At 37.4% G+C, this 19,485-nt stretch overlaps 1 protein-coding gene across 8 annotated transcripts in view; it reads right to left on the reverse strand.

The window, feature by feature from the left end:
• The window catches only part of eml4 (EMAP like 4), a 180,010-nt gene that overhangs the window by 76,962 nt on the left and 83,563 nt on the right, over positions 1–19,485 (reverse strand). For 3 of the 8 annotated variants that reach the window (XM_033025564.1, XM_033025562.1, XM_033025561.1), the window contains exons 3-6: positions 12,115–12,244; positions 7,732–7,755; positions 6,141–6,293; positions 926–1,051 (exon numbers count right to left, since the gene is read on the reverse strand). In XM_033025564.1, the coding sequence (XP_032881455.1) occupies positions 926–1,051; positions 6,141–6,293; positions 7,732–7,755; positions 12,115–12,244 (433 nt within the window). Of the gene's footprint in view, positions 1–925; positions 1,052–6,140; positions 6,294–7,727; positions 7,756–12,114; positions 12,245–19,485 lie in introns of those variants that run through there. The other 5 variants (XM_033025567.1, XM_033025566.1, XM_033025569.1 and 2 more) reach the window with 4 other exon arrangements.

Raw genomic sequence — 19,485 nt, forward strand, 5'->3', positions numbered from 1 at the left:
TATGTAAAGAATTAGATGCACTAGAATGTTTGCGAAGTGAAACAATAAAATCTTTCATCACCAAAATCTTCCATCAGCAAAAAATTGTTTCCACTGCAGGATTTCATTTAAATTTTCCAATACTTGTTTCTGCCTGCAGCTATCATGTATTTAGTAAATTATTTTACATTTACATTGAGTGAACAGTGTGAGTATATTCTGAACTCTAAATTATAAGCCAAATGCAATGACAGTCAAGGTAGACTTGTGAGTCTGTGGAATTCTCTGCCTCATAAGGTGGTGGAGGCCGGTTCTCTGGACACTTTCAAGAGAGAGGTAGATAGGGCTCTTAAAGATAGTGGAGTCGGGGGATATGGGGAGAAGGCAGGAACGGGGTACTGATTGGGAATGATCAGCCATGATGATCACAATGAATGGTGGTGCTGGCTCGAAGGGCCGAATGATCTACTCCTGCATCTATTTTCTAACTGGTCTCACTGACAATTAAAAATGTGATTAAAGCAATCAATCAAAACTTCTGTAGGATAAAATATTTTCAGAACACATTTGACAAATTCTAAATCTTAACCCAGTGCTTGTGCTGCTGTAAGATACAGACTCAATGTTCAGGTAAATTATAGCAAGTGAACATTAGCATCAAACTATTGAAAAAAGCCATTTAGTTTAAAAATTACTACCACCACTACAAATTAACACAATTTAGAAGAACACAGGTAGAGTGAAGAGTAAAAGATTTTTTTAATGTTTCTTTTTCCAACTGCGTTTTAAAAGGACCCTGAATGTCAATGTTTCTATTTCTGTGGACGCACTGGCATTGGTTAATCTCAAATTTTCATGCATCAAATTCGCCAAAACAAAGATTTTGTATTTCTAATATTTTTTAATTAAATGTTTGTTTTAAAACCACACAAAATTTGGTGCTTACTTATCTGTACTTTTGTTTTTTAATAATTTAGACGTTGAATGTGCTCTCAACATTTTGTTACGACTCTCATCGGTACCTTCCCAGCCGCTGCTCTGTGACCGTTCAATTGTTGAACTCCGTTTTACACTGAAAAAATGGAAGTAAGTTTGTTACCACAATACATGGAAGGTTATGTTATCCTGCAAAGAGGTAAAGCAGTAGAGTGGAAGCAGTAGAAGCAAGGTCCTCAAAGCTAGACAAATGAAAAGTTAGATTACATCTTAAGTTAATTGCCAAAAAAGAGCACAAGCCACAACAGTAATGCTGCAACATCTATTAATCAGGACAGGAAATAGTTAATTATAAGTTCATGAATTGGATGATAACTAATTTGGAGTCTAAAGTTAGATAATTTCAAACAAAATGGGCTACATGTTCAAATGATAAAAAATAACTTGCTCTAAAGCTGAGACTGAGAATGGTTACGATTATATTAATTAAATATATGCAAGCTCTTTGAAGACAACACTTTTGATACTGTGGTAAAAGCCAATGTTTACAACATATATTAATATAACATTTAATATTAGTTTATTTACCACATATGGAGGGCAATCTGCAAAGAAAGAATAATTGCCAATACTTTAAAGTCTGATGGAAAATATTGTTCTTTATAATGTTAGGTAACACCTTTCTATCTGATGAACTGCTGTTAAAGGACAGTCAATGCTTAATTTGCAAGATGTTTAATTTGTGGTTATCATTCTCAATAAAGATTAAAAACCATTTTTGGCTATCGATAGTAGAGGTAGTCTCTTTGACTGTCACTGTGAGTAATTAAATGCATTTTTGAACATTTTAGTCTGCAACTGAATAATACGATGGTTGAAATTACTTTTGATTGCCAAATTCATCATTGTAACTTGAAGATAATTGACTTGACAGAACAAAAGTATGCTACGTTACCAGTCACCATTGGCTGTAAGAAACAATCTAATGATGTCCATAATAAATTTTACATTTGCTTTAAAACAAAATTAAGTAAAGGAAATGGATTTGTTTTTTCCCCCTAACAATGAATTGTTCAATTCTTCCTTTAAAAACGTTGTCTGTTTATAGATTATGAAGCTTGCCTTTTAAAAAATCTGTTAAGGTAGAACAACCTTTGGAATTAGGATTTTATCGTTATACCAGTTTTGTAATGGTGGCACAAACATTTCAAATTTGTTTTTGTTTGGACCAAACTGGATTTTAATTCATGTTTTTCTTATACAATAAAAGGTGGCGTTTGTCTAGTGGTTAATAAAAGGGCTGTAAGCACAACCTATTTAATGGATTTGGATTTGCTGCACTTCTGCCGTGACATTACCCTCCACTTAACCCATTCTAATCGCATTACTTTGAAAATAACAGAATAGTCCAGTAATGCCAAAGAAACCTTTCCCTTGTCCCAAGTAGTTCTAAGGTCACAAAGACATTGTAAAAAGATAATCATGCAAGTCAAACACATCAAATATATTAATGAAGCAAGATATGCAAAACCTGACTTGTGTTTCACATTTATAAGCAAACACAGTGACACACTGCCAGTTTGAAAAATGTAGTAACATGCAGTCTGCTTTTAAGTAAAAGCTCAGAGAAGGTGAATCCAGATTTGCATGCATGCTGTATGCCAACAGGCCCTGAGTAGTATGTTAATAATCAACAAGAACTTAAAAACAGCCAATATTTTGGATCAAGTCTTAACAATTGTTTATCAATCGATGGCTACATCTATTTTCATGTAAGCAATGAGGTGCTAAAGAGAAGGGCTGGATGTGGCTATTTGACATACAGATGGCGAGTGGGATTACCAGGACTATAGCTAAAGTGCATGCGTGTTTTAATTATTTTTACTTCATTTTGATATTTGTAATTTTTATGTAACTTTTACTATGTTTATTTTTTTTAATTAAATCTATTTGGTCAAAAAAAAAACTTTTGTTAACGATGAATGGGACATTAAGGGCAGGGTCTAAGGATCGGACCTCCACCTCACAAGAAGCCGCTTAAATGTGGAGAGTCAGTTTGTTCAGATTGCTCTATCTGGGAAAGGAAGGCTTTCTGTGTACCAAACCTGGGTTGTGGGCCAGGTTCATCACATATTAACCCATTGCACAAAAATAAAGTGCAAATAGTCCAAAATAGAAGTCTGAAAATGTTCCCGCATTGTATTTTAGTTTAGAGATAGTTTAGTTTAGAGATACAGCATGAAAACAGGCCCACTGAGTCCATGCCGACAATCTATCTCCCATACACTAGTTCTAGATCCTACAAACTAGGGTCAATTTACAGAAGGCAAATAACCTACAAACCTGCACGTCTTTAGAAAGTGGGAGAAAAGCAGAGCACCCCGAGAAAACTCACATGGTCACAGGGAGAAGGTGCAAACTCCGCATAGGCAGCACATGTGGCCAAGATTGAACCCGGGTCTCTGGCGCTGGAGAGGCAGCAGCTCTACTGCTGCACCACTTTGTAGCCCATTGTGAAAATGTGTAAAATACAATCTATGCTCGGCTATTCTAATGCAAAGTCTACTTTCCTGCAATAGAAACACATTAAGCATTTGGAATTACAATTTCCAAGCTAAGTGTTTCTTATTTATGACCATTATTTTGTTCAATTGTTAATTTGTTCTATTTTCCTACTGGCAAAATGGACCTAGTTTTTAAATAATTTATTTTAAACTTTTCAGATTCTGATTTTAAACCTAGAACCTGACATCTAAAATTGTAACCTAAAACTGCAGAGTGCACAATATGATTTATCAAAATAGTATTGTTAGGAGTTGATCCAGACCAATAGACTGGTCAGATTTTAGTAATTTGGTACAGTAAAAATATTAAGAATGTAGGGTTGTAACGATAATCAGGAACAATTACGTTGTACCAAGATAACGATCCAATAATACTAGGCTAATCAACTTAATGTACAGCAGTCCCTCCAACTAAGTAAGAATGCGCTTCTTTTTTTGTACTAATACATAAAAAAGACATTTCTATACACAAATGCAAATAGCACTCTAATTTTTCCTTACACTGAAGTATATGGTCAAGCAGGTAAATAAGCCCAAGCAAACTCCAACGCCTCCACTGTAGGATTTCACAAGAACTATACACTATGTTTTCCTCTATCCTAAATCACCTCACCATAAATGTGGAACAGGAATTTGAACCCAATGTCAGAAGCATTCTGAGTGATCATGAATTAAAATGTGCTTAAGAGCTGTGCAGCATGAAAACTGGCCATTCAGCCCATGCCAACCAAAGGTCACTTCTCCGTATTGATCCGATCTTCCAGCACTTGGTCCATTGCCTCCATGCCGGAGCAATTCAAGTGCTCGTCTAGACAGAATTTTAAAGTCGTCACCGACTCTGCTTCCAGCATTCTCTCCGATGGTGAATTCCAGATATTCACTACTCATTGGGTAAAAAACTGTAAATCTCTTAACCCTTATCCTAAATGTATGTCTAGTTTTATCTACTTCTGGTATGGGGAAAGATTTCCTGCATTCTACTTGTCCAATATTCCTCATGGTTTAATATACCTCATGGTTTTATATACCTCATGGTGTTCCTCATTAGCCTCCTCTGCTCCAAGGGAAGCTAACCAAAACTCTCCATTCTCCTCTCATAAATTAAAGACTCCATCCCAGGCTAAATCCTGACAAATCACCTCTGCACATCGGTGAGTGCTATCATACCTTTCCTATAGTGCGGAGATCAGAACAGCATATAATACTCCGGCTGAAATCTGATTAATGGTTTAGAAGGTTGAAGCACAATCTCCCTGCTCTTATATTCAATGCTCATACTTATGAAGGCCAGTATCCCACACACTTTCTTAACCATGCAATCGATCTGCACTGGCACCCTCAAGGATTTTTGGACTTGTACTGCCATTCATGGTGCACATCCTCACCACATTAGTGCTCCCAAAATGCATTATTTCACATTTATCTAGATTAAATTCCAACTGCCATTTTTCAGCCCATTTCAGCAACACATCAATATCACCTTGCAGCGGTGACTACTCTCCACACTATTAACAACTCAACCAATCTTTATGCCATTTGCAAACTTACTGATCATTCCCCCTATATCCACATCCAAATCATTCACATATATATTACAAACAGCAAGGGTTCGATTGCAGATGTTGGTGAGACACCATTAATCACATGCATCCAATCACAAACAATTCTCTACCATCACCCACTGATTCCTATATCTAAGTCAATGATGGATCCAATTAACCAACCTGCCCTGCATCTCAGGGATCCTAACCTTTTGAATCAGTTTCCTATGTGAGACATTGTCACAGGCCTTATGGAAGTCCACGTAAACCACATCTACTGCACTGCCCTATCAATACACATTGTTATTTCTTCAAAATTTCAATTAAATTGGTCGGGCAGGATCTGCCCTTGACAAACAATGCTAGCCATTTCTGATTAATTCCTGCTTTTCCAACTGATCGTTAATCTTGTAACTCATTTCCTCCCCAATAACTTCCTTACTCCTGATGTTGGGCCCACAAGTCTGTAATTTCCTGGCTTCTTTAAAGGGGAACCATTTTTGCTGCCCACCTGGTACCACACGTGACTAGAAAAATAAAAACTCAGCTAGAGCTGCAGCAAACTCTTGCCTTGGTTTCTACAGCAGCCTGGAATACATTTCATTTGGCCCTGGGGATTTATCCACCAAAACTTCCAAGACATCACACATCTCCGCTTAACTTATGGAGATTTATTCTAGACTTTAATTGAGTTCTCCAACCATTTCCTTTGCGAATCCCATTAAAAAGTATTCATTTAACACCTCACTTACATCTTCTTGCTCATGCATGTTACTTTCTTATAATTTTAGAGAAAGAAAAGCAAAACAAAATAATGTTTTCAATTACAAAAGCCAAAATGTATTGCAGAAAAAAAAAAGAATATTGAAACTCAGATGCTCTGACCACATGTTCTAACCACAACTGTAACAGATGGCCGAGAAACGAATGCAGTAAGGGAAAAGACAACTAATGCACAAAAGTAATCCACTACAACTTTACACCACACTTAAGATTTTCCTCAAAAGTAACACGTGACCATAACCATAATTTTAATTTATGGCTGTTTAATTACTAATGGTGATGACAATTCTCATATCGTTACAACCCTATTGCATTTTTATTACTGTATCCTGAAAACCTTTTGGCTGAAGCAGGGTTCTTGTTCTCTTGGGTGTGGCTTTGCGATTGGGGAGATTGAGAGGATTGACAAATTTGTGCTTGATTTTGATGATTAGGCCGAGTCTCGCCATTTGTTTCTTTTTCCTCGTGTTTTTCATTTTTCTCCGGAGTGCTGGAAAGATGCATCAAATAACAAAAGTACGAAGAAAAATCATATTGATTAGTTAGCAAAATCACACTAAATGCAAAATCTCCTAAAATTGTCGTAGCGGTTAGATTAAAACATGATGGGTATAGACAAAATTAATATTTTATTTTATGTCTTCTAATGATGTTTTACCAGAAATAAAGCAAGAAGATATACAAAAGAAACTTTTCACAAACATAAAGTCTGAATCCCTATAAACTCAAATTTGTTTTCAGCAGTAAATATTTAAAATTGTGTATCGTAACGTTTTGAATTATTACACGCAAACATACACGCACATATTTTTGGAGACGCATTACTATAAAAGTCATTACTGCATTAAAAGTGCTTTATATTTTTAAGATGATTTTGTGTTTTTGTTTTCCAACTAATGTTACATAAATGTTAAATCTTCAGCCTCATGCTGAGAAACTGTTACTAATCAAATGGCAAAGGAAGGATGTGGGAGTTCCAACAAAAACTGACTGAAAAAGACTTCAAAGCTTCAGCTGGTTTGGACACCATTTCAAACTGAAATATTGGCCAATGGTCTGAGAAATCTGAGGGAAGGGGAGGCAAGGGGGAAACTGAATCACACTCAAGGGAGGTATATTGTAGGCAAGGAAAAACAAAGCTGTGTCAAAATAGCTTCACAGCAAGAATTTAGAAAGTTTATGAACCTAAAATGAAAATAAAATCTGTTGTCAGAAGCCTAGAAAATCAAATGTAAAAGTGATTGGAGATCAACATTTACAAAAACACCACAGCATAATCCTTGACTGTATTTTTGCTGCAGAAAATATAACTGTTTAATTTGGCTTATTAATAAAACACATTCTAAGAACAATGGTTTATTTTCTCTTTGTATAGTACATGTATTAATTGCTGACTATGTAGATGCTCTTCAGTGAGCCTGAGCGCAGACTCCAATTAAGATGAACAGTATTAAGAGGTAATATGAATTAAGAAGTACATTATCAAACATAAATTCTAGCTTTCAGTTTGGCTATATGTCAAGTCATTGTTGGTTCGAAAAAGCAAATAACATGCATGGCATGCAGCCTAGACCACAGATACATGGGCCGTTTTAACCATTTGGGTACAGAATTTTATTTTCTTAGGTGTATTATTATTACTACAATGGTTTATGTTACTCATGATAATTACCCACATTCATGTACTAATTTTCAAGTAATACCTATAATACAAGATATTATTTAGAACTTTACAATTTAAAACAACATTAAAATTGAAGATGATACTTCAGATAATTTTAATTATACAAATGGTTAAGTATATTCTTCCGAAAATACATTTAGTTTTAATTTTTATCCGGCATAGATTTACTACAAGGTAGCATTAGCATTGTTTCATAACTATGCTAGGTAATATTCTAAAATGTATGATACACAAAACAACTTACTTTTTTTGCTCTTTCAGCCCATAACTGTGAATTAAAAAAAAGTTATTTTATGGTTGTACATATATTTGCATCACCAAACACTCAAGCAAATAAAAACTGAGGAAGGTGCCCATTGTTAGAACCTTTAAAAGGACAAAACTCTAAAGGGTATTAAACCATAGGGAATCTTCGCATGTGTATAAAAACCCAAGTGTACAATCATGATTACGCAAACTCTACAGCTACAACAAATATAAAAGGATATTATATTTTTTCTTTGTCAAAACTTTTTCCAGATTTCAACTCCCTTCATTCAATTGAACACAATCAATGAAAGGAAATAAAAACATGAGGTGCAACAATGCAAGTGAGTATGCAGTAAATTAAATGGTATCAAAATGTCTGGAATAAAAGTACTTTTAAGTGTGTACCCTCAGATCCTGACAACAAGCAAATGGCTACTAGCAAAATGGCAAACTGGATGTTATACATTATTAGCTGAGACATAGAACATAAAGGCAGGGCAGTTACATAAGAATAATACAGAATTGCTGCAGATCCACATTTGAACATTTCTGATCACCACATTCCAGGAAAGATATCACTGCATCGCATGGGATGCCGAGAAGATTTACAAAGATGGTTGCTTCACCAGAAAATCTTTAGCTACAAGCAAAGATTAGATGAATGGTATTCTTGCTTTCTTTCGAACAGGAGGGAGTTTGAGGAGAGACTTAATTGAGGTGTATAATATTATGATGGGCATAAATATAGTAAAGATTAAGGACTAAGCCAAAGGATAAAAACCCAGGGGCATAGATTTAAAGTAATAGAGAATGTAGAACAGCACAGCACAGAAACAGGCCTTCAAGCCCATCATATATATGCTGACCATTATGACATTTTAAACGAAAACCTTTAGGCCCCCCCCCCCTTACACACACACACACCCACCCACCCACACACACACCCACCCCTCCTTGTGCCTGTTCACGTGCCTATCTTAATATCTCAGAAATTGCTATCATATATGTTCCCACCACCTTCTCTGGCAGTGCGTTCTGGGTACCTGCCAATTTATGTAAAATCACTTGCTTGTAAATCTCCATTAAAACCTTTCCCGGTCTCAATTTAAAGCTAAACCCACAAGTATCTGACAATCCCACTTGGGAATGAGTCTCTGCTTATCTACCCTATTTGTGCCACTCATAATTCTATGTCAGATCACACTTCAGCCTCCAAAGGTGTTGACAAGTTTGTCCAATCTTTCCTTATAACTAATATCCTCTAATCCTGGCAACATCGTGATGAATTCTCCAAAGCCTTCACATCCTTTTTTGTAATGCACTAACCATAACTGGATACAATACTTCAGATGTGGCCTAATCAAAGTAGTATACAGCTGCAACATGAATGACTGACTTTTACCCTCAATACACCGACCGATCACAGCACGGTGTTGCCACTTTGAGGGAGAAATACATTTGCACCCTTCTGTACATCAATGCTCCTAAGGGTTCTGCAATTTACTGTATATTTACCTCTAGCATTTGAGCTCCCAAAGGGCAACACCTTACACTTGTCCTGATTAAACAAGCATCTGCCATTTCCCCACCCATATTTCCAAATGATCTACATCCTGTTATATCCTTTGGCAGCCTTTATCACTATCCACAACACAGCCAATTTTAGTGTTGTCCGTAAACTTACTAATCAGTCCATCCACAGTTTCATCCAAATCATTTACATAATAAAGAATAAAGGTTCCAGCAATGATCCTTGCAGAACGCCACTGGCCACAGACTTCCAGTCACAATAATATCCCTCCAACACTACCCTCTGTCTTCAATGGCCAAGCCAATTTTATATCCAATCTACTAAATCACCATGTGCCTGAATTTTCTGGGTCAGCCTACCATGAGGAACCTTGTCGATTGCTTTACTAAAGTCCATGTCGACAATAAGTGGAAGATTAAGAGGGCAGATGACTTTTTACCCAAGAGTGGTGATAGGGTTCTGGAACTCATTGCCTGAAAGGCTGGTTGAGGCAGATACCAGGCCCTCTATCAAATGTTCTGAGGGCGATGAATTGCAAGAATACGGATCATCAACTGAAAGGAAGGATTAAGAGTGAAGCTCCTTTTAAGACTGGCATGGACACAGTAGATCAACTGGCCTCTTTCTATATATTAATTGTTTTATGATTGTATGATTAAACAAATTAAGGAGACTTTAAGCATATTAATCAGAAGAAATAGATTTAAATTATTTTTGGCAATTATCCACGCAAAGTTATGGACTGTCAGCATTTTGGTATTCTTCTCTGGGAAAGGTAACCAATAATTGGCAAGAATCAACACACACTCAATAATGTTTTGAATGCAATGCATTTACATTAAATAAATAGCTTAATGCTGGAGGGTGACCAAACCTTTGGGAATGTAAACATGCAGGACAATATGTACACAGTAGATAGTTAACACATTTAATTGACATCAAATCATAAAAACAAAATTATTTTAGTTTCCATGTATCAGAAACGTAAGCAACTTTACAAAATTTTAAAGGATTCAACACCGCTGATTTAGGTCACAGTGAATCTCTCCAATTACCCATTATTTGGGTATTTTACAAAAAGGTAAGACATGCTCCTTAAAATAAGCATGGCCTTGAAGAAGATCACATCATAGTCATATAGCATGAAAACAGGGGCTTTGGCCTAAATCGTCAATGCTGACCAACATGTCCCATCAAAAATAATCCCATTTGCCTATGTTTAGCCCATATCTCTCCAAGTCTTTCCTGCCCATGTACCTGCCCAAAGGATCTTCTTAATTTTGTTATTGTACCCACCTCAACTAATTCCTCAGCAGCTCATTCAATATACCCACAATCCTCAGAGTTAAAAAGTTGGTCCTCAGGTTCCTATTAAATCTTTCCCCTCTTACTTGAAGTCTCTGCCCTCTAGTTCTTGATTTCCCTACTGAGGGGAAAAGGACTACATTCACACAGTTTATTCTCCTGATGGTTTTATATGCCTCTCTATGAATACCCATCAGCTTCCTGCACTCGACAGAAAAGTCATAGCCTGCCCAACCTCTTCCTATAGCTTAAGCTCTCGAGTCCTGGCAATATATTTGTAATTCTTCTCTGCACTGTTTCCAGCTTATTGGCATATTTCCTATTGCACGGTGATCAAACTGAACACAATGCACCAAGTGTGACCTCGCCAACATTTTGTACAACTGTAGCATAATCTGCACTCAATTCTCGGAATGATTTAGGCCAAAGTGCCAAAAGCCATCTTCATCACCCTTTCTACTTGCAATGTCTCTTTCAGGGAACTATAAACATGTACTTCTAGATCATTCTGCTTGATAACACTCCCCCGGGCCTTACCGTTCACTGTGAAGATACGGACCTGCTTTGACTACAGAAAATGTTACACCTCATTCGTATCTGCATCAAACTCCATTAGCCATTCCTCAGCTCACTTGACCATCAGATCAAGATCTTGCTGCAATTCTTGATTACCATCTTCACTTCTCTAATACCATCTATTTTAATTCATCTGCAAACTTACTAATCATGCCCTGTACATTCTCCTCTAAATCGTTGATATAACCCATGAACAGCTATGGGCCCAACACTGAACCCTGAAGCACACCATTAGTCACACACTGGGAAAAAAAAAGGCTTTACGACCAGGAAGCAAATTCTGTATCCAGATAGCCACGTGGATTCCATATGATCCAACATTCTGGAGCAGACGACTATACGGAACCTTATCAAAGGCTAACGAGTTGCCATTATTGTCTCTGGAGGTAAAGGTGAAGGGAGGCAAAACTGTTTAATTCCAGCCTAATCAGTTCCAGAAAGTCATAGTAGCCACTTACTTTAATAGCTCTGAACGAAACAAGGGAAAGTTTAGTAAATTAATTTGGTACAGTATCTCTAGTGTCTAGTGAACTCTTTGTAGTTAGAAAAAAATGTTAATCTATTCTTTCAATATTATTGTGCAAAATATCAACATTATTTTATAATGTCATCATTAGGACTAATTTTAGTCAGGTTGCTGAGAAGTTCCTGTTGGGCAATATTGGTGAGCCAGTTTTAGAGTGTCAATTTGATAAATATATCTTAATTGTGACTAAGGTTATTCACAAGAACGAGGGGTAGTATTCTTTCATTCCAAATCGGCCAAAAGCAAATTTACCCTCAGTACATGATTTGGAACTAAGTCTGCAAATATATGGTTTGCCCAACAACATTTTCAGTAGTATCTCTGAATCCAAAGTGTAAAGAATGCAGATAAATGTGAAGGGATAGAACTTTTACAATTTTATGCCTCAGAAATGCTTTTTTTTATTTGCAAATTTCATTTCAACAGGAAAATGTCTGTACCTTTTTGCAGCAAAGGCGAGTGTCTCCTTCCTGGCAACAGATAGAGCTGAACTGTGCATTGGTTTTCTAGCCATTGAACTCCCATTGGTTATACATGACAGAGAATAGGCTTCGCGTAAGACTGGCTGTCCTGAAATAAGACAAGGACATCATTTTACAACCTACAAAATCAAACTGTTAAGATTTCCTGTTAGATTTGTTATTTAAGGATTCTTGTGTTCATCTTGCATAAATTATTAGTGCAAAATTTTACATGGTTAAAAAAATGATTGCTGGGAATTTCATCTTTGGAAGTATTAATTCAATGGCAGTCTTTGAATCACATGTTCAAAAGACTATTACATTATTTATTAAAGGAATCAACTTGCTGCAGTTAAGATAAGGCAGTAAAGTGATCGGTTAATATTTTCACATTTCAAACTTTATCCAAACAAAAGGATGCTATAGATCAACAATATTTAAAAGGGAACAAATTGTTCAGCCCATCCTACTGGTGTGCCTGGCGCTCAGGTAGAAAATTAAAAAAAACACAATTAAAACGGTAAAGAGACTTTAGTGCATTAAGGTGGAGAAACAGCAAGTGGCAAAGTAGTAAAAATAAAATGGTGACACCGAAAAAGTATAAATAAAATGGGTATAATGAATTAAACAGTATTATAAAACAAAGAATATGGCAAAACAGTGTAATGGTGCACAACAAATGGTAGGCAGCATAGTAGCACAGGTGGGAGAGTTGCTGCCTCACAGCTCCAGAGACCCAGGTTCAATCCTGACCTCGGGTGTTATGTGTTTGAAGTTTGCATCTTCTCCCAGAGATTGTGAGAGTTTCTTCAGGGTGTTCCAGTTTCCTTCCTCATCCCAAATCTGTGCTGGTTAGTTTAAATAGTCCTTAGAGTGTAGATATGAAGTGCAATATGCAGAAGGAATGTGTAGGGAAAAAATTGGGTTAGCATTAGATGAGTGTAAAAAATGCTGATTGATTGTTGACATGGACTCAATGGAGCAGTGAGCCTGCTTTCAGGCTGTTTATTTTTATGACAAGGCTAGAGCATTCTAGAAAATGCGAGAAACCATCTGTGGCAACCAAATGAATACAAAATATTCACTTGGAATCCACAAATGCTTGCTGACCCAAATATTTACGAATATGCAATAATGAAATAACTGAATGAGTGTGAGACAGCACCTCTGGGAAAAGGCGAGGAGAATGATAGCAGTGGGGAACAGTTCTTAAGTCCAGACGTTAGGTCCTCGTTCTTTAATAAATGCAGTTCCTCCACCCACTGTCATAGACAAATCCGTCACCCGCAACCCCCATGTCCCATAGTTCTGCTCTCACATCCCCCCCAGGACACAACAAAGATAGAGTTCCCCTGATCCTCATCTCTCACCCTACCAGTCCCCGCATCCAACACATCATCGCCCGACATTTCCATCACTCCACTGTGATCCCACCATTAGTTACAGCTTCCGTTCCCCACCCTTTTCTGCCTTTGGCAGAGACCACTCCCTTTGCAACTTCTTGGTCACTCATCTCTACCCACCCAAGTAACCCCCCCCCCCTTTACAGGTACTTTCCCCTGCAACCACAAGAGATGTAACACCTGTCCCTACACTTCCTCTCTCCCATCCCTCCAGGGACCCTGGTAATCCTTCCAGGTGAGACACAGGTTCACGTCTAACCTCATCTGCTACATTCAGTGTTCCTGATGTGGTCACCTATACATGAGCTAGACCAAGAGTAGACTCTGAGACCATTTAACCGAATACTTGAGTTAGATCCATCAAAGCCTATGGGACCTCCTGGTTGCTGACCATTTTAACTCCACTTCCCATTCGGACCTTTCTGTCCTGGGACTCAACCCTTGCCAGACTGAGACCCACACAAACTGGAGGAACAACATCTCATACACTGCTTGAGTAGCTTACAACTAATGGTGTGAACATTGAATTCTCCAATTACAGGAAACTACAAATTGCTCCCCCTCTCCCTTCTTCCCCCTAACCCCCCCCCCCCCCCCCCCCTCCCGACAACCCTGTGCCTCAACTGAATGCACCGGTTTCTTTCTTCCCCTTCTTCTACCACCATGTTCACAATTTACAGCTCTTCAATCCTTGTTTCACATCTCTGTCTTTCCATGTCTGGCCTTTGTCCACCATCTGCATCAATCCCCCCCCCCCCCCCACAACCTATTACCTGCCAGGCTTTGCCCTGCCCTACCCATCCTCTATTATATTATCTTGTAGAAATTTAGCTGACAGTTCATCGTTCTTAATTCAAAGTGGCAAATGAAATAATAGAGGTTAAGAACAAAACACAAAGCTATTTACACTCAATTCAAAGAATTAGATCACACAATTTCTAATTACCAAAAGCATACATTGACAAACTAGCATGCGACTTCAGTAGTTTGTACAGTAGTTTGTACTGCATCCTGCTCCTTTTCGGACACATACGATTTCATTTATTTATAGATATTGTTTATGACACTTTATAAATATTCTTGTTTTGTTTTTTTGTATGCTGTTTCACACTTGCTTTTTATTCTTTTATTCTGTTCGAAATAAAGAATCAAATAAATAAATAAACAAATAAATGCCAGGGCAGTCTTTGTTATCCTAATATTTAAAAAGATTTGTATTATAATATAACAGCCGTACAGAAGAAGATTTGTTAATTCCTCTCAAATAAAATTGCTAACCACATCACTGTAAGTGATTTCATTTCACTTGGTTATTTACTTATATGTTACTTTCCCCCACACTGCACGTTTCTGAATAAAGTTCCCTCTCTCAAGAGAAAGTGCTGTTTTTTCCATTTCTTTCTCTCTTCCGAGTTGACAATTTGGATCATACACCCCCAACTCTCCTTCATTGGCAATAAATATTTTTTATTTATAATGCCTTTTAAGATTTCAGGATTCCGCAGGGTGTCACAACCAATCAAGTACTTTAAGTTATACCCATAATGCATGGATAAACAGCAAATTATTTGAATGCAACAAGTCCCTTAACCAGAAACAAAAATTGCACCAGATAATCTGCTTCAGTGATGTTGTACAAATAAATGTTCAAGATTTAAAATATTATCCTCCTCTACTTTGAATAGTTTCAGAGAAATATTTAAGGCGCTGTTGGCATTTTGGCAGTGGTTTAAAGTTTCAACTGAAACCTGTGATCAAGCAGCATTAATTCATATTTTCTGTTGGATTAAGTTATTTGCTTCCATCTCTGGCATGCAGCTTGAGCTACATCGCGAATCAAGGGGAAACTGTGGCCACTAATCCCAGCCTGAACCAAGTCATGAGTTTTTGTTTAAGAATGTGGCAATACTCCAACATCTATTTTCTTACTCCTGATAACTGCCTAAACTTGAACGTATTTCAGTATTTTCTAATTTTGTTTTTCTGCCAAAATATCCTTTGCACTACAGAGCACATCACAATCAAGGTAGCTTTTCACAGAATCGGGGTTAAACAGTGATGGAGTTCCCTGAATCAAAATAAGACAAAGGGAAAAGAAGCAGATGGAAAATGGGATAAAGAAAGGAAGGAGAATGGGAGACGTTCCGGATCATGATTCACAAAAGACTAGCATGTGGGAACAGGAAGTGATTTGAAGAACCTATTTGTATTTGTACTTGAAGAACTTGTATTTTTCGCCAAGGGAAAATAATACAAAGGTATGATCTAGTAATGTATGGCGTGACCGTATCTGGAGCTCAATTAATAATGTTGGGCTTTTTATTGAAGGACATTTTACCCAGGGTAAAAGTTACGGTATTTTACCCACGGTAAAGGAATTTAAAAAAAGGTGAGAGGGGCAAAATTGAATACATACCTGAGGGACAACCTTTTCACTCAGAGGGTTATGGGTATATGAAACAAGCTTGCCAGAGGAGTTAGTTAACGCAGATACCATAACAGCTTTTAAAAGATATCTGGACAGGTACATTGGTAGGAAAGGTTTAAAGGGATTCTGGCCAAATACAAACAAAAATTTGACTCGCTTAGATGGGGCATCTTGGTCGGCATGTACGAGTCGGGAGAAAGGGTCCGTTACAACCTTGTATGAATTTATGACCCATGTTAATGCCGCGGGCACAGCTCAAAGTAGGTTTGCCAGACTGAAATCTGGAATGGACAGGCGGTCACTTTGAGAAAGATTTGCTAGTCTGAGCTTGTATCTGCTGAGTTTAAAGTTGGAGTTGACATGACTATTTTGTGAATGATAAAAAATAAGAGACAGATGGGCGACAGGTGGCGCAATGGGCTAAGTGTTCGGCTGGCAACCTGAAGGTGGCCGGTTCGAATCCTGCTTGAAGTGTGTACTGTCGTTGTGTCCTTGGGCAAGACACTTCACCTACCTTTGCCTGGGACTAGAGACGGAAATTAGCTACTGATTGGCTATAATCTCGCATATTTACATGCAAATGTTCATTAATATGCACTGTCCCTATAAACAAATTATTAAAATGATTAAATTATTAAATTAAATTCAATCATACACGGTCCTGAAGGGTTTTGCTAGGGAGGACTTGGTTGAGGTAGAATCTAGAACTAAGGGGTCATGGTTTAAAAAAAGAGTCCCCGTTTAAAAAGAGTTGATATAAAATCTTTAGTTATAATCAGACCTGCCATACTTATTGAATGGCCAAAAGTGGGAAGGGGTGACGATGATTGCAATGCATTAATAACCTATTTATTTTAATTGCGCTAGGCTAAAGTTAAGAGACTTAAATGTTTATTACACATAGGTTTTCACAAGAAGTCAACTTCTCTAGTTTAGTGATACAATGTTGAAACAGGCACTTCAGTCCAGAGTCCACGCTGACCGTCAATCACCCGTAGACTAGTTCTATCCTCGGATAATTTACAGAAGCCAATTAACTGACAAACCTGCACGTCTTTGGAATGTGGGAGGGAACCAGAGCAATGGAGAAAACCCTAGGCGGTCAAAGGTAGAATGTACAAACTCCATACAGACAGCACCCGTAGTCAGGATTGAACCTAGATCTCTGGCCCTGTAAGGCAGCAACTCTACTACTGTGCCACTGTACCGCTCATGTTCTTGGTATATTGAGAAGATATTGGCTCAACATTTTGCAGGCAATATTCACTTGTAGACACTTTAGGTTGAGCATCACAGTGTTTAAAACGCTGTTCTAAAGGAAAAACAATTCTCAGTATTTTTCTTCCCAATAGTAAATACGTGTTAATTGTATCTTCGTAACACAACAATACTTCTAGGCTAGATTATGTAAGTGAGTCTGATTGTGAGTCTGAGGGCAAAGCACTGACATTCTGTGCTGAGGGTCAGATGTAGATCATATCTATTCCCTCAGTTGCAGTTACAAGTGGTGGGAATAAGACCTGGAGGATGTTTCAATCTATAAGGCCACAAAAATGTGCAGCAGTGGGAACAGTGGACCAGATCAAATGTGACCCAGCCCATTACATTTCCATTCCAACACCTCAATCCCTTTATATCTTATATGCCTGTGCAGAATCTACAATAAATTGAACATATTTTTTCTAGACTCATCAATTCTTCAATGTGAACAGTCATCACAACAACAAAATATAATTCTCTCTTAGCCCTTCCAGCAAACATACAAACACATTTTTTAAAAGCTTAAAATGGTCACAAATAATCTTCTTAACTCTATATAGGCGAAAGGCCACGGATCAACTGAAAACGTTTCTTCCAAATGGTTATTCTCATCATTCAAGCCAACAAGCCACATCATGTCAACTAACATCACAAATCACCTGAACGTCAGGCAAACTAGGCATTTAACTTTAATTTTCATAAAAAGAAAGCAGCTGTATTCAAAGATCAATAAAATAAACTTTGGTAATTGTGACTAGGACAAGTTGTCAAAGTTCAAAGAAATAAAAACACAATTCTGTTCTGGATTCCTTCATTATTCTGACAACCATGAAAGAAAAGCAATTGCACTGGCTAAATGGGAATCTTTACAGTGCAATCATAAATATTAAATTCAAATGTATAGATTGAAAGAAGATTAAGCAGTTCCAAAAATGTTGTTAAAGTTCAAATAGAATCTTCGCACAAAATGTAGCTTAAAATGCTTGTAAAGTGCTTGAATAGCAGGGTATAGTCTTTTAGTAATAGAAATTTAATTAAGAGGGAAAAATGTTAAGTGGGCTAGCTCAGACATGATTCGGCCTATTTTGTGAATGATAAAAAATAAGTTAAGAGGGTTAAATCAAGGAGATAATAATCCAATAAACTCTTAACATAACCAGGTATTAAATAGCAATATCGGAAAGCTGTATGTTTTAGTTTTTATTCTTGTAAACTGAGGCATTGAGAGCTCCTCAGGATTTTGTGTTGTCTCTTTGGTGACAATGTCAAGCATGCCTCGATGCAATCACAAAACAATAACCCCACAGATCCATAGTCAATAGGCAAATGGTTTCTAATTGTACTGTAGGGGAAGAGTTGTTTTAATTAGTTAAAAATGGCAGTTAAATTGTTTGATAAAGTATCATTGTACGAGCAGCAAAAGGAGATGGAGAGGAGAGGTCTGAAGAAGGCTCTGAAACTTCAACCATCCATATTCTCCAAGATGCTGCCCGACCCGCTTTTGTGTCTTTTTTTAGTAATACAAGATAATAGTTTGTCAGTTTACAAAGCAAATCTCTTTGATTGTCCTCCTGCTGTGAACATTGTTATTTGTAAATTTGTTCAATTCTCCATAAAAAATAACGGTGGCTTTTCCATATAAATTCCATAAGTGAATTTTTATTCCATTTCAAACCTTTTGATAATAATTTGTGAATTCTGTAAGGGCAAATTTTCATTTCCTGAACTGCTGTAATGCAGAGACACATGGAACCAGTGCCATGTGCCAGTGTAAAAACAAAAACAGAAATATAGTGATTCAAGATTCAAGAGAGTTTATTGTCATGTGTCCCTCATAGGACAATGAAATTCTTGCTTTGCTTCAGCACAACAGAACATAGTAGGCATTAACTACAAAACAGATCAGTGTGTCCATATACCATTATATAAATATATACACACATGAATAAATAAACTGAGAAAGTGCAAATAACAGATAATGAGCTATTAATGTTCAGAGTTTTGTCCGAGCCAAGTTTAATAGCTCGGACAAAAGTTTAATAGCCTGATGGCTGTGGGGAAGTAGCTATTCCTGAACCTGGTCGTTGCAGTCTTCAGGCTCCTGTACCTTCAACCTGAAGGTAGCAGGGAGATGAGTGTGTGGACAGGATGGTGTGGGTCCTTGATGATACTGCCAGCCTTTTTGAGGCAGCGACTGCGATAAATCCCCTCGATGGAAGGGAGGTCAGAGCCGATGATGGACTGGGCAGTGTTTACTAC

This window comes from Amblyraja radiata, chromosome 8 (genome assembly GCF_010909765.2).
Source record: "Amblyraja radiata isolate CabotCenter1 chromosome 8, sAmbRad1.1.pri, whole genome shotgun sequence".
Taxonomy (NCBI): Eukaryota; Metazoa; Chordata; class Chondrichthyes; order Rajiformes; family Rajidae; genus Amblyraja; species Amblyraja radiata.